At 54.9% G+C, this 22,934-nt stretch overlaps 1 protein-coding gene across 6 annotated transcripts in view; it reads left to right on the top strand.

The window, feature by feature from the left end:
• The window catches only part of DISC1 (DISC1 scaffold protein), a 191,029-nt gene that overhangs the window by 129,577 nt on the left and 38,518 nt on the right, over window positions 1–22,934 (top strand). For 4 of the 6 annotated variants that reach the window (XM_081298287.1, XM_081298288.1, XM_081298284.1 and 1 more), the window contains exon 10: window positions 17,203–17,263. In XM_081298287.1, coding sequence (XP_081154413.1) covers window positions 17,203–17,263 — 61 coding nt within the window. Of the gene's footprint in view, window positions 1–1,406; window positions 1,890–5,975; window positions 6,165–17,202; window positions 17,264–22,934 lie in introns of those variants that run through there. The other 2 variants (XM_081298285.1, XM_081298286.1) reach the window with 2 other exon arrangements.

Raw genomic sequence — 22,934 nt, 5'->3', positions numbered from 1 at the left:
CCAGAGGCCCACACCATGGAGTGACGCTCAGGTTATGAGTCCTGGAGCAGCCCTCCCACCTGCCCCATGCAGCCGGGCAGCCCCCAGGTGGGGTTAGGTGGCTTCTCTGTGGTCCTAACTGCCATCTAGTATGTGATCTCCCTTGGGGCAGGAAAGTGTGCCTAGGTGCTCAACAGTAGACCCTGTCACCTGCTGCAGGAACTCAGCATGTCACCTGTTGACCTGATGGCTTTGGAGCTCGCTGTAGGAGGTTGCAAACCTGTCACACATCTAGACTCAGAGGTCTGCTCATGGGAGGCCCAGAAACCAGGCCACCACTCAGGATGTCCTTGGCTCTCAGGAGCCACTGGAGTACTCACCATCACCCCCCCCCCCCGCCCCAGCACCTCATGATGACCATGAAGCCAGCTGGCCACTTCTCTGGTTGTGCTGCCCTTGGTCCTCATCTGAATGTTTGCTGGGACACACCCTTAGAGACCTCTTTAACTGAGTTCTGGGTCGTGTTTGCCAAGGTGGTCCTCAGAGGGTTAGACGAAGCTGAACCACTGTTGCATTAAGGCTGTCCTGATTTCATGGCAGTCCCTGCACAAAAGAAGCCCACTTCGGGCTGGACTCCTCGGGGGTCAGTGCTGTTCAGAGCCCTTGCCTGCAGCTGCCCAGGCTTGCAGGTACCGTCCCTCTCCCAGGCAGGGTGAGTCTGCCCAGCTCTTCTGCTGATGTGCTTGTGTCACCATGAGCATGGGCTGGAAGCTGCCCAGGGACGTATGACACAGGACCTAGAGAGGGTGTGGCTGCAAAACTTGACCTTGACTCATTGATTCCTGGCAGGAATGAACCAAAGTAAGATAGTCTGTTTCTGGAGCACAGAACACTGTGCTGTTCTGACATACTGCGAGCCCACTACCCATTGAGGACCATTGAGGACACTGACCTGTGACTTTTCCTGTGTACCTATTGCTCATGGCGGTGGGGAGCTCAGCACTGACATCTGGTGGCAGAGGTCCTAATTGCAAGCAGAGTGCCTAGCAACTACTCATTTAGGGCATGGAAAGCCCTGAGAAGGGAGCCCCTGTGGTGGTACAGAGAAGCCTCAGAGAGAAAACGTAACCTTCAAGGTAACCTACCAGGTGACAATGACCCCTCATCTTCTCTCAAGGCTGCATAGTCAGCACTGTCCTGTTAAGTAGTGAGAGGAAGTGTGCTGGTGGGGAATGCTGTGATGTGGCATACTTAGGACCACTGATGGAGTAAGGCCAATGTTTGTCTTGCATAGTAGCAGAGCAGGCAGATGACAGAAGTGACAGCCATGGCAACCCAACAAAAGCTGTTTATGGAACACCTGTTAAGTGCCTTGGGAGAGCCTGCATTTTGTTATTTATTTATTTTTTTCCCATTTTACACGTTAGGAAATGGACATGAGGCTCAGCAATGTACCTGAATGAGTACAGGATGGAGGCTGGGTTTGACTCTCAACTCATCTAACGTCAAAGACCACACTCTCCACTGCGCCTCCAGGGCCACGTGACTCGGGCACCATTCTTTGTCGTTGGTGTGCATGCAGTTCCTGGATTGTGTTGCATATGGCTGCCCTGTCCTACCATGCCCACTGTCTCCCCAGGAGGCCGGCAGTTATGCTTGTTTTCTAATCCAATTGAAGCTACGAAATCATCCTAAAATGGATAATAATTTATCCTGTGTTGACGGATGCATTAAATATTTACCTAGTGTTAGCATCCTAAAATTCAAAATTTCTGTTCTTGCAGCCTGTGAAAACATGTCATGCCCCTGATTATCAACCCTGTAGAGCACTGATTAATTTGTGAAGTTGCTTTAAAAATCAAGATCAAGGGGCTGGGGATGTGGCTCAAGCGGTAGCGCACTCACCTGGCATGTGCGGGGCGCTGGGTTTGATCCTCAGCACCACATAAAAATAAAGATGTTATGTACCAAAACTAAAATATTAAAAAATTCTCTTTCTCTCTCTCTCTTTAAAAAAAAATCAAGATCAATTTACACCCCTGTCCTTACCATGGAGGACCCATGCAGCTAACCTAGGAGGGAAGTGACAGAGTTATCCTAATCTTCTGATAAGGAAGTGGGGTGCAGTGATTCCAAAGGCCTGTTCAAGTATGGCGGACTGAGCTGGTAAGTCTCAGCACTCGCCCCACCAGCCTAAGGGCCAGTCGTGCTCTTCACCACTTCCACTGCACCGTCATTTGGTTGCAGGGTTTGAGTCAGCTTTGCCTCGCTGTGTCAAAATGCCGGAGGTAAATGACTTGAAAGACTTGTTGTTTCAGAGGTTTTGGCCCATATCACCTGGCCCCGCTCTGTGGGGAGGCAGCGCTGGGGGTAGCGTCGGGTGGGGCAGGGCTGCTCCCTCGTGGAGGCCGGGAAGCAGGGAGGAGCTGGGTGCTATAGCAACACCCTCTCCACAAACTCAAATGCATTAATCCACTGATGAGGGTTCTGACCCTCCTGATCCATCACTTCCCAAAGGCCACACCTCTGAAAGCTGTTGCACAGGGCTTCTGGGGGACAGTCTTGACCCATGAGAGGACAGCTCTGGGTCCTAGCTTGGAAAGCAGAACCAGAACTAGATAGGTAGCAATGACCATGAGCCTTACGATGTCCTTCCCACAATAGACAATCCATTCATGTACGTCCACCTTAGAGTAGTCTTCCACTCTGGTTGGGATGCCTGCCCCATGGCCTTCAAACACCATTCTCACCCCTGGCTTTGCGACATGTTGTGGCATGTCTGATTGTTGTAAGGAGCTCCATGAATTTCTTGAAAACAGTCTCCAAGTTTATTTTAACCTGGCATCTTTTAAAATTGGATGTATCTTTCCAAATGCATTGATGGGGAAGACGATGTCGTAAATTTAGTGTGGAGGTAGTTACTACCCTGATGTGTGCCGGGGCGGAAGTGGGAACGTTCCTCCTTGGCCAGAGTCCTCTCATTGGCCCAGCCTCTGGGTCTCCATGTCTGGGGGCCAAGGTGGGTCACCAAGCACCTCCACCAGGGCCTGGGCCATCTGGGGAGAGCTGCTCTCTGTGCCTCCGATGGCCCTGGTCCTGGCTCTGGCTTGGCTCTGATTGTGAACATGAACTTAAAGAGGAGGCAGAGGGTGAGAAGAAAGGGTAAGCTGGCCTTCCAACCTACAATCTGGCTGAGACTCATCCCCTGAGGTTTCTGGAAAAATGCAAAAGCAGAGGACAAGGAAGAAAGTGAGGCGAAGGGGGAGAAGCCCAAGGGCAAAGAAGAGTCCTTGCAGGAGGCAGGAGCCACCAGGTCTGTGGTGTGGATGTGCCCTTGGGCCTGTGGACATCATCTCTGCAGCCCTCCTCTCCTTTTGACCCAGCTCCTATGCCTCCTGTGTGGTTAGATGTGGAAACATGCTCCTTTCAATGGGGTGGAAGTCTCAGGGGCTCCATGTTACTGGTGAGAGTAGATTCAGGGCCCCATGTGTGGGCCGCTCCATGGAAGTGGATCTGAGTCGCTGTGGCTGAGGACAGGGACCTTAAGGTGTCTGAAAAGTCACGGACGCCACAGCGTACAATAAGAGGAAGGCTGAGGGAATGGCTTTCAAAGCAGCACAAACACCAGGCACGGTACTGACCCTTGCGGCGAGGTCCTCCTGAGCGTACTCCGGTGCGCTGAGTGGGTGCAGTGTCTGCGGCACTCCCTAACTGCAAGGAGAACCCGTGGTTGTTGGTTCTGCAGTGAAACAGGAGGCTCCCTGCTTGGCCAGTTGGAAGTGTCTAGTTCATGATGGAAGCCGGAGCTCCCGGAGGGTGGTCTGCAGGTAGCTGGGGGCGAGGGGGTGTCCAGACTCCCCCTCCCGTCCCCCCGGGAGACTGAGCTAAGCTGGGATGTGACTTCCACAGAAGTTGATTTAGAGAGGTTTAGAAGGGGCTGATGGTGGAGCCCCCTCCTGCGTCTGAACAGCCTGTAGGGACTGACTCCCTGAGTCTGGGCCGGAGAGGTCGATGACGGAGCCCTGAGTGCTCCTGCCAACGTGCTAAAGGGATTTCAGATGTCTTAATACCCAGGGTGAGAAAGTCTGCTCCCTGGATCTTCTAGGGCACACTGACCAAGCCTCTGGGGACTGTGGTGTGACCTGGGTGTTTAATATCTAGTGGGCAGGCCACCCGCTCGGGAACAGTGCTGGGTGGCTCCTCTCGTTTTTGTCATTTACACAGAGGAAAGAAATCCACAAAGGGTGGGGGAGGGGAAAGCATTAGACTTTATTAAAGAACTTCTCAAAATTCAGATCCAGAACTTTCCAAAGTAAGAAGGACTGGGCTGGAGGTGGGGAAAGCCTCACAATGCACAGGCTGTCCTTTACACACAACAAGGATAGATGACGTGAGGGCATGAAGGTGAGTCCGTCCTTGCTCCTGGTAAGGGCCGGTGGCCTCAGCAAGCCACTTTAGCCAGTGGAGGCCTGTGCCAGGAGGGGCTGCGTGCTGAAGCCACACCTGGGAGGGGGTGTGGCTCATTGGTAGAGCAGGTGCCTGGCACACACAGGGCCCTTGCTTCTACACCCAGCACCACACACACGTGCACACACACACACACACACACATGCACACACAGTGAGAGTGGGGGAAGTAAAATCATTATGGCTAAAAGGCAAAGATAAATTAAGCACATTTAAACTTGTCCTTAAGAATTCCTTAAGTCTTGGGGCTAGGGATATGGGGAGATAGCTCAGTGGGCAGAGTGCTTGCCTAGCATGCACAAGGCCCTGGGTTCAATCCTCGGCACCACAAAAAAAAAAAAGACTTCCTCAAGTCAGGCTCCAAGGCACACACCTGTAATCCCAGTGGCTCTGGAGGCTGAGGCCGGAGGATCACGAGTTCAATCCCCAGTACCAAAAAAGAAAAACAAACAAAGACCCATAATAAGAATTCCTTTTGCTCCCCATGAAGCAGGGCAGCAGGTCTGTGCGCTGGGTCTTCTCAGTGACACGAATGTATGGTCAAGTCGAACTTCCCAGAGTGCTCGGCCGGGACTCACACAGCACAGTGCTCGGCCAGGACCACACAGCACACCTGGCTGCGTGTTCCTTGTGCTCATGACAGGCCGTGGGCTCCTGTCCAGCACTGGGGGGGCTGCCCTCAGCGTGGTCATCCTGCCAGGGGCCTAGGGTCCTGTGAGGAGGGCTGTCCTTTGCGAAGGTGGCTGCTCCGGGGAGGGGCGACTGTAGGAAGTCCCCAGACACCTGTGCTAACCCCAGAGTGCTCCTGCCCAGGCCCAGCCCTGGCGGGCCCCGCCCCGGTGCTCCCTGCCTCAGCAGCGATGGTGTCACCCCAGCCACCTCATGGTATCTTCCACACAGACCCAGGATCCGTCCCAGCCCCACCTGTGGAGCCCAGCTCTTGGCAGAGGGTTGTATAGAGGGTACTAAATAGTGCTGCCAATGTCCAGCTGGGTGGCAGAGGAGGGGGATGCCATAGGGAGAGCGATGTACAGGGCACTGTGAGGACACACCTTGCCACGGGCAGCCGCCTCCGTTCCCTCCAGGCCTCGAGGAGAGGGCAGCACTGTGTTCTTCATAGCAAATGATTTTTGAGTTGTTTTATTAGTGGAAGGTAGATGTGGAAGGAGTGTGTAATTAGTGTGGCAGAGGGGAAAGATAGCAGAGATGGACGGCAGGGCCAGGGTCACACAAAGGCTGCAGACCCATCCCTGAGGACTTGGGGACTGATGTCACATGGCAACCACATGTGACAATGCTGAGGTTGCTGCCTTGTGTGTCTCTGAATCGCAACACTGGCCTTAAGAACAAGCCTGCAGGACTCTCCTCCACACGAATTTCTCATCTGTAACTAGAGCATGTTTTCACAATCCCTTTAAAACAAACTCCGATGGGATTCTAGGGTGACACACATCAGGCCCTTTCTGATGCTCTCTGTAAGTAAAAAACTGGGCTTAGCCTTTCTATTCCTTTTGTTTCTCACCCACGTAGCTGGAGCCTGTCCGCATGATGAGCAGAAGCTGCTCGCTTATCTCTGGGTCCAGTGACAGAAAGAGTATCAGGAAAAGGACGATCGTCAGTCCTCAGCAGGGGGAGAGGGGACAGGAGCATCGCTGGCTCTGAGCCTGCTGGCTCAGCCCTCCATCCACCCGATCCCCATCTGATCACAGCCGAGCTGTTAGGAATGGCTCACTGGACCAGCGCATCTGGCGATCTTGTAAGAAGAAATGGTTTCGCTGGGATCGTTCTAAGCCAATGATTTTATCCCTTTCTCCTCATACCTAGGACATTAACTTATCTGCTACCCTGGAGTCAAGCCTAATGTGCTTTAAATACGTAAAACAAATGCCAGGCCCCCTTGGGGCCGGGAGTAGATTTTCATGAGGCGTTGAGTGCTCTCGGGTGTCAGGGGACCCATCTCAGCAGATGGAGAGGGAGAGCTGGGTTCTCTGCCCCTTTCCTCCAGCAGGAGCGAGGACTGGCACGTGGGATAGGCCGGCTGGCTCCTCAGCTCCAGGCTCTGCCGGCCTTGCTGCCCGGCTCATGAGGTCCTGCACCCTGCTGGCCAGCAGAACTAAGAGTCATTCCGCCCACCAGGCCTGCCAGCTGGTCTGTGAGGGCCAGCAGATGGTCACTGTGAGGGCTGTGGGTGGCAGGGCCCTTGGGACCCCACTGAGGTAGGGAAGGCTCTGGGTGGAAGGAGCCTAGCATCAGCAGGCTGGGGTGGTCATGGGCTGGGAGCTCAGCCCTGGTGGGCTTCTAAGTGCACGTGTGTGTGGACGTGGGTGTGTATGCAAGGGTGTGTGCAAGGGTGACGGTGGATCACAATGTCTTTTTATCGTGAAGCCCAGGCAATCCTCCCCAGCTCTGTTGGTGGCCTCTGGCCCATGGCTGGCTTTGGGAGTCCTGTGGTCACATGCCCCTTCTGGGTCCTCCTCTTCTGCCCACTCCTTCCCCTCATCTTTATTGGCTCCTCCTCCCCCATCTTTCAAAGACTTTGTTCCTTGCGATTTGTCTCCAGCCTCCTTTTCTGTTGGCTCTGATGACACAGGCAGATGATGACTCCAAGGATGCCTGACCCCAGAAACTGTGAAGATGTGCTACAAGGCCACATGGTGGGCAGGTCCCCAAGGATGTCCTGACCCCAGAACCCATGAAGACGTTTAGTACAAGGTCACATGGTGGGCAGGTCCCCAAGGATGTCCTGACCCCAGAACCCATGAAGACGTTTAGTACAAGGTCACATGGTGGGCAGGTCCCCAAGGATGTCCTGACCCCAGAACCCATGAAGACGTTTAGTACAAGGTCACATGGTGGGCAGGTCCCCAAGGATGTCCTGACCCCAGAACCCATGAAGACGTTTGGTACAAAGCCACAGGACGGTGCAGACCTGAGGAAGGCTGTAGATCCTAAGGGACCATCCTGGATGGCCAGGTGGGCCCACTCTGGCCACCCGAGCCCTGGATGTGGAAAATTTTCCCTGGTGGGCATAGGAGAGAAGTGGGGGAAGAGCCAGCAGAGAAGAGCTCATGTCACTGCTGGTTCTGGGGATGAGGGAAGACAGTGAACCAGGGAGCTGCTGTGCAGGGAGGAGACGGGGCCTCTGCCCACAGCCATGGGAACCGCGTGCCACCAACTCCTGGAAGCAAGTTGAACTGAGTCCCCAGAAAGGACCCTTCCTCTCAGCCTGGGAGACCCTAAGCAGGGAGCCAGCAGCCTGCTGTTCTGGATCCCGACCAGATGGGGAGATGATCTGCCATGTGGCTTTAAAACATCCATTCTGAGGCAGCATGAATTGTCCCCATCTTGAGTGGCCCTGCTCCTCTCTGAGCTTTGCAAACACGTGGGAGCCCTGCTCTCCACCTCCCTGATTTCAGCCCCTCGACCACCCTCTACAGCACAACTGCCCAGACACACCCAGCATCAAGTGTTAGAAAGGCAAAGAACTTGCCTTCGTCCGCGTCCTCCCCAGTTCTTCTCTGGTGCTGTCCACCAGCTGGCCAAGCTCTCCTGCGGTGCATGGACTCTCTGTCATCTTGGTGGAAGCGCCTCCATCTCAGGGGCCTCCCCTGGCCACTCTGTGCTCGCATGGTCCCTTTCAGGTATCTATTGCCCCATGCATTCACTGTGCCATTCTCTGTGTCCCCTCCTGGATGCCAGCTCCCTCCGCCCTTCCTTCAGCTATTCAGCAGATAGTAACAGGCGGCTTCTAAGTCAGGCTGGACTCTGGGCAGTTCACAGATACCCTTTCATCTGACATGGCTTTGCTCTTGCAGCTCTAGCTGTAGGATGGTGCCCAGCATGTATCAGGTGTTCAGTGAGTTGTTGGGTGGGTGATACATGATAGTGCCCAGCACATAGTAGGTGCTCAGTGAGTAGCTGAGTGAGTGATACATCCAACCTGACCCTAATGCCTGCCAGGTCTGTATCCTCAGCACCTTTCCTATCACACACCGGTTCTGAAACAGCCATGTCTGGGTATGAGAACTGGTTGAAGGTGCATGCGACCAAAGAAAGGAGCAGACAGGTCCAGGATGGCAGGGGCTGGTTTGCGGGGAACTTGCTCATGGCAGTGTGGCCCTGGGCTGCAGCTAGACCAGAGGGTCCCTGGGATGTGGTCAGAAAGAGGGGTATTCAGGGAAAAAGTGACTTTGAAACACCTGGTTCATCTCCAGCTGATACCAAGGGTACTTTGCTGGCCCCAGGGTCCTGTTGCCAAGCTCCACATACCACTCTGGTGGTTTAGTCTGCTCCCACTGTTCTGGGAGCTTATGCAGGCAGGGACAGTGGTGGCAGCTATGAATCAAGATGGCTGAGGTCATGTCAAGCTGAATCCATGTACCACCTGTGTCCATGCTGGCTTCTGGCTGTTGCCCTCTTGTCCTCTGATGCCCAGTTTGGTCTTCAGTCAGCCTGATGTTCCGCTTTCCACTGTGCTTCTGGCCTTGCATGTGGGCTCTTGGCCATGCTGCCTCTGCTCCTCCCTGTTCCCTGCTCTGGGCAGGTTTCCACTCTGCTGGGCGAAGGGCCCGACCTCCGCTTTCCCCTGCCTGGAGAAGGTGCCTTTCTTCAGCTCACTGGCTCTGCTGTCCTGCCCCACCCCCTGCCATGTGGTAAAGGCCCCTCACCAGAGCCACTCCCTTGCCAGCTCCCAAGGGTCTCCAGCCTGTGAGCTCAGAGCACATCCGCTTGGGCATGGGGTGCATCAGCTGGCACAGGGCAGGGCTCAGCTAGTACCCGCTGAGCTAGTGAGCTGGCTCCCGTGGCTTGGTGCTCCTGGGCCAGGCCGTCGCGCAAGCCAGCCTGGCGCTGTTCTGCCAGTGTCGATTTGCAGGCGCAATTATATGTGCAAATGCATTTTCACTGTTCTGCCTTAGGACCCGATTTTTGAAAATTAGATTTTAAATGTCGCATCCGCCTCACTCATGCTCATGCCTCCAGACATCCAGCGCATAATTCAAAATGAAAGGTGTAGAAAATCGGGCTCATTTAGCTTACTCTACTTGAAATCCATATTAGGCTATTTTTAAATTCTCGACGACCTGGTGCTCTTGAGGGGTGAGAGGGAGGGGCGGGTGGGTGGGACACTGCTGTAAATGGTTAGGGACGCTGCATGCCACTGTCTGTTCCAGTGTGTCCAGATTTCACATTAGCATTGTCCCAGATATGATTTCGGGAGTCAGAGGTTGGAGACGTGCTCCTGCCTGGAATGGCAGCTCACTCCCCACTTGTGGGGGGCCAGGGCCAGCCAGCCTGTCCTGGCTGACCTCCTTCATTCTGTCTCCTGGGAGCCCTGGTCCCCTGGCTCTGCCTGCCCAGCAGGCAGCAGGCAGAGGGCAGAATGTGACTTGTCAGCAGGGGCACGGGTGTCTGCCTGAAGGCACCAGGTGGGCAGCAGGCTGCTCCGCTGCACCCGTCCGTAGTCCTGCATCCTGGTTCCCAGGGAGGATTTTGTTCAGCCACCGTCAGGCTTGCAGAGATACATGTGGCTGTTCTGCTGGTCTTGGTGAGGGTTTCTGGGCCGAGTGCTGGGGTCACACAGGGGCCCTGTGACCCCCACCCCTGTGAATGCACAGCACAAGTGGCCCTGGTGCTTCCCTGGGGAGACAAGGAACTCCCACCTGCACTCACCTTCAGGGTGCTTCCCACATGCCACTCTCTGCTCTGACAAAGGACAGTGGGACCCAAAAGCATGGCCAGAAAAGCAAGGAACCCAAGGCGCGAGACACCCTGCTGCTGATACACGGTCGTTAGGAAACTTGGATTCCAATAGGAGAGACAGACCAAAAGCAGGGGAAGTTACCACTGTTGTAAGGACTTGGAGGCAACTGTTGAGGAACACAGAGGAAGTCCCAGGTAGCCAGTGACTGGAAGGGAGCGTCCACAAAGGAGGAGACCTTACAGCTGAGGCCTACGGGACCTGGTAGGGAGGTGGGGCGGGGCTCACGGGCAGGGCCTGGGGTAAGGGCTCTGAGGTGAATTGAGGAGCTGACCAGGGGAGAAGGGACAGGGCCCATGCATGGGCAGGCTCGGCAGGCCCTGGGTGGGTGCTTGGCTTCTGTTCCAAGGTCCAGGAAACCAGTGCAGGGGTGAGAAGGAACATGGGCTCCCTCTCCAGTGGGAAGAACCATGTGGAATATTGTACCTGACCCCTCAGGATGTGGCAGGGCGACCCTGCATTTCCTGTCTGAGCTCTGCATTCCGCCTTCCCTGCCTCCCAGTTCTGCTGCATGGAATAGAAGACAAGGCAGGCAGATGTGCAAAGACATGGCAGGCAGAAGTGCAAAGCCCAGTGTTGGGGCGCTGTATGGTGGTACCGGGAGGCGCACCAGGTGGGTGCTCCCGGCCCAAATGCCCCTGGTGCCGAGGGTCATTGCCTGCCTCCTGGAGCTGGCCAGGCCTGTGCTGTCCTGGGGCTCACAGCCACACCCTGGTGGAGGTGAAGGCTGCATTCCCCATCAGCCACTTTCTTACGGTTGAAATTCATTTTGCTAACCATGCTCACGCTACCATGCTTGCCCTTCTCTTCTCCCTTGTACATTTCAGAATGAACTGCAGATGTGGGTAGGAGCAGGCTCGTTGCTGTAGCGTGGGGCAGGGGCAGAGACAGTAGGCGACCACATACCGGGCACTTGAAGCAATGACCAATGAGTGGCTGAATGCGGCAGGCCCCGAAGATGTTAGCATGTGGCTCTGACAGTAGCCAGGTGTGGCCAGGCCCCAGGTCGGGAGATGCCTGCTGTGGAGAAGGGAGCTGGGTACTCTCAGTTCCAGGAGGAGGGGCAGCTGCGCTCTGCAAAGCCACATGGGAAGCACTGCGGTAGTCAGGAGGAGAGGGAGGGATGTCTACAGAGCTTTCCCTGTTGCTTCTGAGGGATGGGGTGGGCCGGCAGGGCAGGCAGGCTTGGGGCGGCCAGCGTGATAGGTTTCAGGACTCTGGTGCAGGGGCGGTCCCTGGTTGTCTGGCACCTGCCCTGGGAGTGAGGGCAGGGGACAGATTAGGGCCCAGCAGGGGAGGTGTGTGGGCTGTGCTCTGGCTGGGATGGGAAGGGTGAGTTCTATAGGAGTCACTGACTCCAGGAGGGTACACACCTCTAGAACACAGAAATGAAAGCCATCACTGAGACGCTGGGTGAGCGCGGCTTCTTAACGCTAGAAGACCTGACCTGGGAATTGTTGAACCCCTGGGTTCTGGGCCAGGAAGTGCAGGGGCAGGGAGTCGGCCTGTTCCCAGCCTAACGCACCGTGTTGCAGGACCCTCTTGCAAGAAGAACTCCCAGAGTCACGCATGGGAGCCCCTGCTCCAGAGGGCAAGTTCCCTCCTGGAAACTGAGAGGTCCGTAAGCGGCCTCCTCGCCCTGGGCCTCAGAGGTGTGGTTTGGTTAAAGGCATAAACCAGCTGGGCCTAAAGTTTTCATTTACTCCATGAAATGGTTCCTCTCAGCCTCAGCCTCGTCATCCTCAAAAGGGGATCAGAGAATTATTGTGAGACTTGAATGAAGTAAATGATGCAGCTGGAAGCGCCCTGCCAGCTAGCGGGTGGGGCTGTTTTCTCAGCCTAGGAAGATCAGGTGGATATGGTGGGTTTAAAAAAAAACAAACAAAAACCAGCAAATATTTCAAGAAGAAAGTTTTTCATCTTAAAGAGCAAGTTTCAGGTTGCATTCCTTGTCCTATCAACAAGAAGGACGAGAATCCAATCTGTGCATGTGTGTGTTCGTGTGAGCACGTGTGTGCACCTGTGTGTGCATGTGTGTGTGTGTGTGTGCGTGTGTGCTATGCTGAGGGAGGGAGGAAGGGACGAGTCAGAGGACAAGGCTGCTCTTACCTGCACAGTGCTGGAGGGAGTCAGCAGCTCGCTGAGCAGGTCTGACACTCAGCTCAGTTTCTAGACCCCACACCCTGCAGTCACAGGCTGGAAAACAGAGCGTCAGCCCTGGGAGCCCTCAGGGTCGGTGGGGATCGCTGCGGGCAGGGGCTTCTTTCCACTGGCAAGGACATTGGACAAGGCATGTGTGAGGCTGGAAGGGACCTTCCTGCTCCCGGCTTGCTTCCACCCTGTGCCACCGGCTGGCTCTCCCTTCTGTCCTGATCTCTGCTGATTTATTGGGCCCAGGGCTTCCAGGGCAATATTGTATCCAGTTCTGTGGCCTGATGATAATGTGGAACCTGGCACGTGGCAGAGGTAAGAGGTGTTGGACGAGGTGTTGGTCCCTCCTGAGTTCCCCTGAAACACCTGCCGAGAGTTCACATGCTCATTATGTGTCCCTCGTGGAACCCCTGTTGTGGCACTTGAGCTGGAGGCCTGTGTGATGTGGCAGTGTCCCAGTGACCTGGCTGCCTGTTTGACCCACTGTGGCACCAGCAGGGCTGCTTCCCAGGCCGTGTCCCTCAGCATCGTCAGCACGGGGTTTAGAGTGTGACCTGCCGCAGGCAGTGCTCTGCGAGGGGATGCTGAGCTGCCTGGTCCGCCTGCCCCGCTGGGCTTCCGGGGCCATGGTCCTCCTTGGTTCAGCACCAGCCGACAGAACGCCTGGGGGAGTGTGAAGTGTGACCAAGCAGGACGGCATCAGGAAAGGATCCTGCCACTCCCTGGCCACCCTCCCACCCGCTACCCGCCGGGGCAGTGCCGTTGCTGATCTGTGTTGGAACTGCCGACCTCCCTGAGCCTCCGCTGGCACTGGGTCTCTGCCTCCTCTCTGTGTGTGGTTTAATCACCCAGCCTAACGAGGCTCTCTGGTTAACTTGAAGAGAGAATCAACCAGACATTAGATATTTGAAAAAATTTCAGGATTCTGGAGTTTCGCCTTTGTCCTTCATATCTTCCTTCTGAATGATTTTTCTAGATGAAAATTAATTTTGTCTAAATTGATCCTTCAACATTGGTATTTGAAATCTGATGTCTTGTTTTTCCAAAGTGAGGCCAGGCCTTCCAGGTGCTGTGTGATGGCCAAGCCCCTCAGTGGAGCGGCTAATGTCTGACCACGTGAGTGGTCGGCCCCTGTGGAGAGCCCCGGCTCCTGTCCATGGTTAGGCCTCGGGATCGGCGGCTGCCCTCCTGACCACTGTAGTTCCTGGAGCTGTGTTCTGTGCGACTTCACGGCCAGTCTGCATGGGGTCGCTCACCTCCTGCCCACTTCCATGACTAGCAGTACTGCCTCTGTCAGGCAGACGCAGGCTGTCATCCACGGAAACCCAGCTGGGCCCACCCTGCTCTTCTCCCTCCTGCCACGCCTACCCTGAAAGGGTACTGCTGGGGTCACGGTCAGTGTTCCCATCAGGCCCATGGATGTTTTTGGGTTGTTGGTTCCGATGAAGACTGTGGATGGTGCCCCATAAAGAGAGGTCAGGGTCAGCACCTGGCCCTAGCCATCTCTGTGTCCCTGGAATGGGGTCCTTGGCATGTCGGGCATAGCGTCTTATGTGAAGTGGCCCCAGACTGGATACCTGGATGGTGGTTTGTGTTTGTGGCCTACACTCTGTAAACATTTCACAGATTAACCACATTCAAGTGTCAACTGGTTTTTGTTTAGTTGGAGTCACCTAGTTACGTGCATTCCACTCTGGTGGTATGGCATGGATCACGTTGTCAGCGTCACTTGGCAAAGGGGATAAGCGGATGCCTTCCTGCCTTTATCAGGAGCCCTGGGGTCCCTTCTCTTTGATCCTTTAGCATTTCCTGGAGCACTCAGCCTCTCCCTGGCACTCAGCACCTCCCTGGCAGTTAGCACTAACTGTGGCACTGAACAGCTCCCGTGGCACTGAGCACTAACTACAGCACCCAGAATCTCCCATGGTACTTAGCCCTAACTGTGGAACTCAGCATATCCCATGGCACTGAACACCTCCCGTGGCACTTAGCACTAACTGTGGCACTGGCACCTCCCTGGCACTCAGCACTAACTATGGCACTCAGCATCTCCTGTGGCATTTAGCACTGACTGTGGCACTTAGCACCTCCTTGGCAGCCAGTACCTCCTATGGCACCTAGTACTTCCTGTACCATCCAGCATCTCCCATGGTTGTCCCTGGATCCTTGGGTCCTTGGGTCCTGCATGACATAAAACTGGCCGGGTAAACCTGTTATACCCTCTCTTCTTAAGTGGTCTTTTGAGACGTGCTATGACCCTTTGACGGTGAGGCACAGTGATTCCTTTTCCTCCCTGACAGCCGATGGCCTTCTCCTGGATGATAACAGGAACCTCCCAGTGTCTTTCTGCTTCCACCCTGTCCTCTGTGATCCTCAGCTTGGTGACCATGAGCCAGTCTCCCTTACTCTGTAGCATTTCCCATTTAGTCTGGGACTTACAGCCCTGGCAGGGACTTTCTGGTTCCTGCAGCCACGTGGCACGGTGTCACCATCACGAAGGTCTGTGAGCTCTGAGAGCTAGAATTTGGACAGGTGTGTGGGCTGGTTTGTCTTTCCGTGATGTCTGGGTCCCTCTGGTGCAAAGGCACAGCACCGACAGCCTATCAGGCGCATCTGGGGTTGATGCTGGCTGCGGGCTAAGGCCTGTGCCTGGCTCTTGGCTCCACTCCTGCGCGTGGCTCCATGGGACGTGGGCTTTCTCATGGTGTGGTGGCCGGCTCCCAGGAGAGGGGGCCAGGCAGAAGTCGCATGGAATCCCATCACACTTGGGTGTGGAGTGGTCACAGCCTGTCCAGATTCCTGGGAGGGAAATGGGCTTTGTCTCTGCATGGGGAGCAGAAGGTTCTAGAACAGTGTTTGGGGCCAGAGGCATGCTGGGGCCCCGTTTGGGAGCACAGTCTGCCCCATGGCCACGTGACTGGGCCTGGGTTCTGCCTGCCTTGTCTCTTCTCTCCTTGGAGCACTGGGCCCCAGCCACTTTGTGGTGCACTCCGGGTGGCTCCGGCCCTGGGACCTTCAGACTGGCTGCCCCTCCGCTTTCCCTGCTCAGCTCAGGATGCTTGCCAGCTCTCCCCTGCCCTCTGCGAGCTATTACTCAGGTGCCACCTTCCCAGGAGGCCTACTCTCCCCGCTCCGCAGCCCTGATTGTCTTTCTTGAACTTGCTCTGGCACAGTACTTACCTTAAGTTTCTAAAGAACTTTTATGTTACTCTCAATCATCGCCCGGTTAGGATGACTGCTGCAGAAGCAGGCGTCTTGAGCTTTTCTGTTTGCTGACCTTTCCCAAGGGCATGGGATGTGGAGCAGGAAGAGCTTCTCCAGTTGGGACTTTGGAGCTTGCTATACTTGCTCCAGATCAGCTGTTGAGAAGAGCTCTACTCTATAGAGCCTCTGGTGACAGCCAAATCCCCACTCGCAGACAATACCTGGCACGTGGCATGTGTTAAAAAAAAAGAAAAGCCAGTCAGCGCTCTGATCTGGGGTTCTGCAACCATGGATCCAACTCACCTCAGATTGGGACTATTTGACAAAACCCGTGTCTGTACTAAACGCAGAGTGACCTTTCCCTAGTCTCTATCCCACAGGGTGTAGCAACTATTCACAGGCCATTCCCACCATCTGAGGCAATGCCAGGAATCCAGGAGGATTTAGATCATGCAGGAGGATGTGTGTAGGTTACATGCAGGTTCTGTGCCCTTTTATAGACGGCACTTAGCATCTCAAACTCTGGCATCTGGGAAGGGTCTTGTTGCCCACCTTCTGGACACCGGGGATAATTATGTTGAACAAATCACCTGGAAAAACACTTAGCACATGACATAGTTTTATTGCCCAAGCATTTCTTTCTTTTTTATGAAGCAATGAACCAAAACTTCTGATTGTTTTATTTTTTTTGTGTGTGTGTAAATATTTAGTTTCTTTGCAAGAAGGTCCAGGGTGCATTTCTAGCTTCTTCCGTACGCCTGACCCTACTCCAACATACACGTTGGCAGAGCAGGATTCCAGACTCCAGGTGTGCCATTTGGGGCAGGCGGGCCTCTGCTTTGTGGGTTCCCCCAGTTCACAGTGGTGGTAAACTGTGTAGACTACCTGCAGTGTGGACTACCTGGAGACTAAGTGGAGTCCAGAATGAGGCCAGCAGGGAAGCTGCCCTTAAAGTGCCATGGCCACTACAGCCCCCTCTGCAAGTGCCACCCCTGCGGGTGCCCTTCAGAGCACTCCATGCCCATACTCAGCATCTGGGGAGGAGCTGTCCAATCCTCAGAGCCTGACCAGGGGTGCAGGTCTTCCTCATGTCCAGTGCTTGCTGCCACTTGCCCCTTCTGCGTGTATTTGGTGACTGATGTGCTCTGCATTGACTCAGATGGCAGCTGACCTCACTGGAGGGTCAGAGGTGGCTGGCCTCACTGAAGGTTCAGATGGTGGCTGGCCTCACTGGAGGGTTGTGCCAGTGGGTGGGCCTGTGGTCCTTGGCTGCATCCCCTGTAGAGCAGAGGTTGCTCCACACTCTGTTCTCTTCCCTATGTCCCACAGCTGAGCTGGCTACAGGTGGGGAGGTGCGTGGAGCACCCGTGACCACTGGGTGGTCAGTGTGTGGCCTGGAAGAAACCAAGCCAGGATGGCATAGTGAGGGTGCTCCCACCTCTGACTCCCTCAGAGACACCCACAGCCTCAGCCTCCTTCCCTGCACAGGACACAGGGCCCTGCCGTGATGGGCCTCATTGTTTTCCTGACACGGGAGGCCTCTGTTGCCAGAGGCATGGCCATGATCCTGGACCGTCCCGGGCCTGTGTGGTTCTGGTTCCTGTCTCACTGCAGGGACATTCACATTGCACTTCTGTTTTGCAGAAGCGAGTGTGAAGGAGAAGACCGTGAAGTACATGGAGGTGCTTGAGGGAAACCTGTGCAGGTAAGGAGAATACCTGCACCACAGACCCCGGGCGCACCTGGAGGCTCCATGAGGGTTCACCGGAATTTAGTCCAGTCTGTGAAAAGGGCTATCCAAGAAAAAGTGAAGTCCTTTGGGCCCCCGGGGAAGGAGCAGGTGCAATACAAATATCTCTTGGCCCAGGTTTCCACCTTTACAAAGCAAATCGCCTGAGATGCTTGCTGTGTCCTGGGGAGAACACAGGACAGCCTTCATGTCCCTTGGTAAGGACAAGCATGGGATTCCGCCCTCATGCCTTGTGAACCCGTTTAGACATGGTTTGAACAATACAGAAATGCACATTGTCGTAGGTTCTGTTTTGAATCCTGAATCAACCAGCGTGAACATTCCTGGTTGTTTTTTTTTTTTTAACCCAGTTAGGAATTCAGACGCGAGGACCCTCAGGCAGCTGTGGCATGTTGAGATGTTTCTGGCTCTCCTCTTGCGTACTTCTGAAAACGAACCAGCCGCCTGGCTCTGCTCCTAATTAAGGAGCCAGTTTGGGAATGTAGAATGTGCTCTCCGCCCTGGGAGGCATTTGGTTTTAGGGCAATGTGTTGCTACTATTTTGGATGTGGTTAAGTAGCTCTTCAGAAAGGCCACGCCTGGGACCTGTCCTGGGACAGTGCCCTGGGCCCACAGGTCTCCCTGGGAGTGGTGGAGCCAGCTGTCGGGGTAGCGGGGCACTCGCTCTAGAGGTTTTGTTCTCCTTGTGGAAAGTAATACACCCTCTGCCTGGCCATTCCCTGCCTCTCACACCTCAGACTGTTGAAAGTGGCCAGTGGGGAGTGGGGGAGGCTCTGCCCATTGATGTGGCTTGGGCTCAGGCTGGCTCCCTGCCCTCTTGTCCCCCTCAGTCCCCAAGTCTGGTCGACCCTGCCTCCTGGGCACATTGCAGGGCCACCTTTGTCTGCTTGTGCACTGGCCTCTCCGGGAATGGCCAGCTCACAGCGCGGCTCCCTACCCCCAGTGTCCTCCTTGTCCTCTGTCCTGAGGGCCCCGAGTGTGTGTCTTAAACACAGCCTGGCATTGCAGGTGGCTGCCCTTTGTCCTCAGCTCATGTCCAAATGCCTTCCCAGTGCTCACAGCTTCTCCTGGTGACTGCGTCCTCAAGGGTCACCATCACCAGCTATCCCCCTGTTCCAGTGTGCAGGTCCTCCTGCTCTTTCCAGGCCTCTGGGTTTTCCTAGAAGAGGAGCCACCTCAAAGGGGAAAGGGTATCCTTCCCCAGGGCACCTGGCATGTGCCAGGTGGCTCCACCCCTCTTCCTCGGCCTGGCCTCCAGAGGCCTTTCCTAGCTGCACACCACTGGACCTTGGTGGGTCCAATCCTCACCCATCCTCGGGGTTAAGTGCCTTCTTTGAACCTGCTGTGGCTGCCCACCCCTGAGCAATGGTCTTGCACTCTGCTCTCCGGGCTGCCTGGGGCGTCCGGCAGGGCCATGAGGCCACCTGTCTTGTCTAGGAGTGTGTCCGCAGGGACTTGTCAGTGCTGACATCAGGTGCCCGGAAGCCTGTGCTTGTGCGGATGGTTCAAGGAACACAGCCAGGTGGTAGACACCCATGTCCTCTCCCATCCCCTCCACCGCTCTCTCTGCCTCTCCAGCCACACAGATGCCCCCAAGCTACCTGTCTTTGACCTCTTGACTCACGTCCATTGGCACCTAGAAGGCCTCCACATTGTCCTGTGGCCAGGGTGGTGGCTGGTGGGGCAGGAGTTGACCAGGTAGCCAGGGTGTATACCCTTGAGAAGGCAGTTTTATAGGTGCCTCAGATCAGAGTGGACACTGCCGAATGGGTGGTGAGGGCCAGCCCCTCATGTGGCTGTCCCCAAGTGGTGATGGCTGTGCTCACATGCCCTGATGACCATCTCCTCTGATGGTCCATCACATCTCTTCCTCTCCAAGGAAACAACACCTGAGGCACAGAAATGGTTTTCTGCCCTGGTGTAGTTGGCCTCATGGTGATCGCTCAGTGCACACTGCAAGGCATCAAGTGACTAAAGCAGGTGGCAGATGCTGGCCAAAGTCCCCGTGGCATCCCGTGGCCTGACAGGGCTTTGGAAAGAAAGCCGCCCAGAGCTGGCTGGTCCACTCCCTCCTGCTGGGCCACTGCAGGGGATGCCCTTAAAGGGCATTGCACAGGGATTCCAGTCTGGCCAGTTTTGGGACAAAGACACAAGCAGATGGCCACATGGACTTTGTCATTCTCTAGGTGTACAGAGACCTGGACACTAGGTGCAGTCAGAGGGCTCAGCATCCCTGTCTGTGGGAAAGTCAGTGAGCTGCTGGAGGAGGGTAGAAGCCAGTAGTGACCCAGGGAATCTGTGTGGCACAGAAGAGAGCTGGGTGCTAGAGCAGGGCTTGGCTGCAGTCCTCTGCCTTGGAGTCAGGTGCACATGCATAACGGCTCCTTCCTCCACAAAGGTGAGACACCGCAGGAGGGCTCTGTTTGACCTTTTCTTGGCACAGGTGCCTCTTTCTCCTCTGTGTCACTCTGCCAGAGGGAGGCAGCAGTCAGGCTGCCTCTCCAAGTGTCCCGCCTGTTCCCACAGAGTAGTGGAGCCTCTTCCTAAAGGCCTCTCCCACATCAGCCTGCACTTTTCCACAGCAGGACTGACATCATCACTGCTGGGCTCCCTTGACCCCTGCATAGCTGCTGGACCTGAGGTGTCCTGTGAGGGGCTGCAGCCTGCTGGTTCAGTCTTGTCTGCAGTCCCCACCGCACGGTGCCCAAGGCGCCCCACTTGCTGGACCCCCTGGGTGTCCAAGTACCCTGTGCAGCTCCGCTGCAGAGTCCCCTGCTGCCCCACAAACACTCACACCAAGACACAGTGCACGTGCCCCTCTGCGAAGCCCTGCCAGCCCCTCCTGCTCCTGCAGGTACCACCTGGTAGCCACACGCGGCAGTCCATTGCGGGGGCATCTGGTTTTGGCAGACTTCGCTCCTCCAGGGCGTATTCCATGCCCCACCAGCCTGGTGTTCCGGAGGTGGCAGGCTGTCAGGCACATGGTGAGCCTAAATCAGATTTAGTGTTTGAATCAACGGATCAATAGCTGTCACCTCTTGACACTTTATTCTTAACTATTAGATTCAAAAGTCAGTGGCTAGAGAAGACGTAGTATCCAAACCCACATCCTGGCCATCAGATCTCAGTGGTAATGACGGGAGATTAGAGAGACTGGAGGTGAGGTGTCCCCCAAAAGCTCACATGTGAGACAGTGAAAGAGGGTTCAGAGGAGCGGTGATTGGGTTGTGAGAGTCTTAACCCAATCAGTGAATTAATCCCCTGGTGGGATTAACTGAGTGGTGATGGCAGTGGTGGGTGTGGCTGGAGGGGTGGTAATTGGGGCGTGGCTCTGGGCATATATTCATATCTGGCAGCGGAGTCTCCCTCTGCTTCCTGATCGTCATGTGAGCCATACTCTTTGGTCATGGTGTTCAGCCTCACCCTGACCCCTGAGGAATGGAGCTGGCCTTCTGTGGACTAAGACCTCTGAAACTGTGAACCCCCAATAAACTTTTCCTCCCCTGAAATTGTTCCAGTGGCATTCTTTAGTCACAGAAGTGAAACACGTGACTAAAATAGATGGCAACAGCCAATCCTGCCCTTGAAGCTCTGTGCCACATATTCTCCTCCAGGCCCGCATTCAGAGGGGACGGTGCAGGATTGTGTTGACTTAGTTTTCTTTCCCTCCTGGCTGAAGGGTTTTCATTTCTGTTATCTCAGTTATTATGTGCTCTTTGTTATCCTCCTTTATCATGGGGTCAAAAGAAGCTTTCCGTCTTTACTTTGTAGATGGGCTACTTTTTTTTTTTATCAATCTCAAATCTTGTGTGTCTCTAACCATTGTAAAAAGAGATTCTTTGTTGTATAGGGCAAACTCTCATCTCTGGCGGGTGCCCCCTGCCCCATGTGTGCTGGTTTTGGGTAAACATATGGGATCTTTCGCGGGCAGAACCGATGGTGGCCGCCTTCTTCTTTCTACTCTCTCCCCTCCTCTCTCTGCTTGGTTTTCCCTGAAGTTGAAGATAAACCTTTGCTGCAAACAATAGCTGCAGTTTTGTGGATTGTGGGTTATTTTTGCTTCCTGGCACTCTGCTTGCAATTCTCAAGTGTGTGAGTGTGAATCACACTTTTATAATCAGAAAACAGGAAAATCATTACAATCTGCTTTGAGCTTGGAGGTAGTTGGAAAATTCTTCAGAGGCCGTCTTGGCTTTAGAAGAAACTCTCAAGAGCTCTTTGGTTTCACCTGAAATTTACTTTGAAATTTAGAGGCTGACAAATTGCTCTAAAGGTAATCCAGTTTTTTTTAAACAAAACCTCACATTTAGCTTCTAATAATTTTGAAGTGTGCACACGGATAGGCGGAGAGGCATGGTGCCCATGAACTCACCTGCTAATGGAGGCCCAGAGGTCGCTGCAGGGGGGAGCTGGGCTGGAGAGGGCCCTGGCCGTCTCTGCCCTGGCCCCTTCTCAGCCAGTTTGTGTGGACATTAAGTCTTTGGTCCAGATGTTGGCAAAACCAGAGGGGCAGACACCTTCCTGGAGTGGAAAAAAATCTGGCAAAATGGTGCTGGCCTTCCACGTCAGCCGTGTAGTGTCAGCAGTGGCAGGGAGAAGCCTATGGTGTGGCTGGACTTCCTGGGAGCGCCCTCCAGCCGAGGCGGCACTGCACATGTGTAGGACGCTCTCTGAGACCCAGACCTGTCCCTCCTCAGGCTCCCCGGCCTCTCGGTTACTGCTGAGAACAAGGGTGGCTGGCTACTTCCAAGCTCAGGGAAGATGGGTGTTTAGGTTGAAGACACCTCTGGAGAGTTGTTTCCAAAGAGGGGGAGGGACGTTTTAGGATGTGTACTCCATGCTTCCATTTCACCCATTGAGATTTTGTCTTTAGAAATGTTACATATGAAGAAGGTCACACATGTATGTCAGGGAGGAAATGGGTACCAGAGCACACGCGTGTCATTTTCTTCCAAGAGCAGGAGTCATTTAAACATGTAGAGATGGTGCTGGAGAGAATGTCCATTTCCTTACTTCCTAATACCGATCCAGTCTCACATACAGCAAGTGGCCTCCTCTCCCAGCGGCCTTCTGTGTCCCACATCCACAAAGGGAAGCAGGAGCTAGTTAGTCCTTATCAGAGAAGTTGGAGAAGTCGCACTGGAGCAGCACCCAGGAGGTGAGGAAGGCAAGGACCGGGGGCTAGAGGGCAGAGGGAGGGAATCAGCTTACCTGAGCTTGCGCTGGGGCCTCTAGGCAGGGATTGAGACCTGCTCAGAGCGTGGCCCTCTAGAGTCTGCCCACCCCGTTGTGCTACCCAAATTCCCTGTCTGCTTCCTAGGGGGAGGTCTGCAGTGAGGAGTGGGTTCCTCAGAGCCACATGGAACGTACCAAACGTGCCAGGCAATCTGAACATCCTGGGCACCCAGTTCCTCCCACCCCCAGGAACATCCCAGCAATGCAGAGGGAATGGAAGGAAGTGGATCTGACAGACAGTTGCCTGTAGGTGTGCAGCTGCCTGCTGGGAACCCCCCCCCCCCCCCCCCGGGGATCAGAGGAAGGGCCTCCTCGTCCCTCCCTGCAGTTCATTCGATTGTTGGTCGAAAGTAGATACCTTTCCCTCTGGGCTTGGTGGGCACAAGTCGAA

This window comes from Spermophilus citellus (genome assembly GCF_964194105.1).
Source record: "Spermophilus citellus genome assembly, chromosome: 6".
NCBI lineage: Eukaryota > Metazoa > Chordata > Mammalia > Rodentia > Sciuridae > Spermophilus > Spermophilus citellus.
The sequence above is the reverse complement of the archived record's forward strand: the minus strand, read 5'-3'. Positions and strand labels throughout refer to the sequence as shown.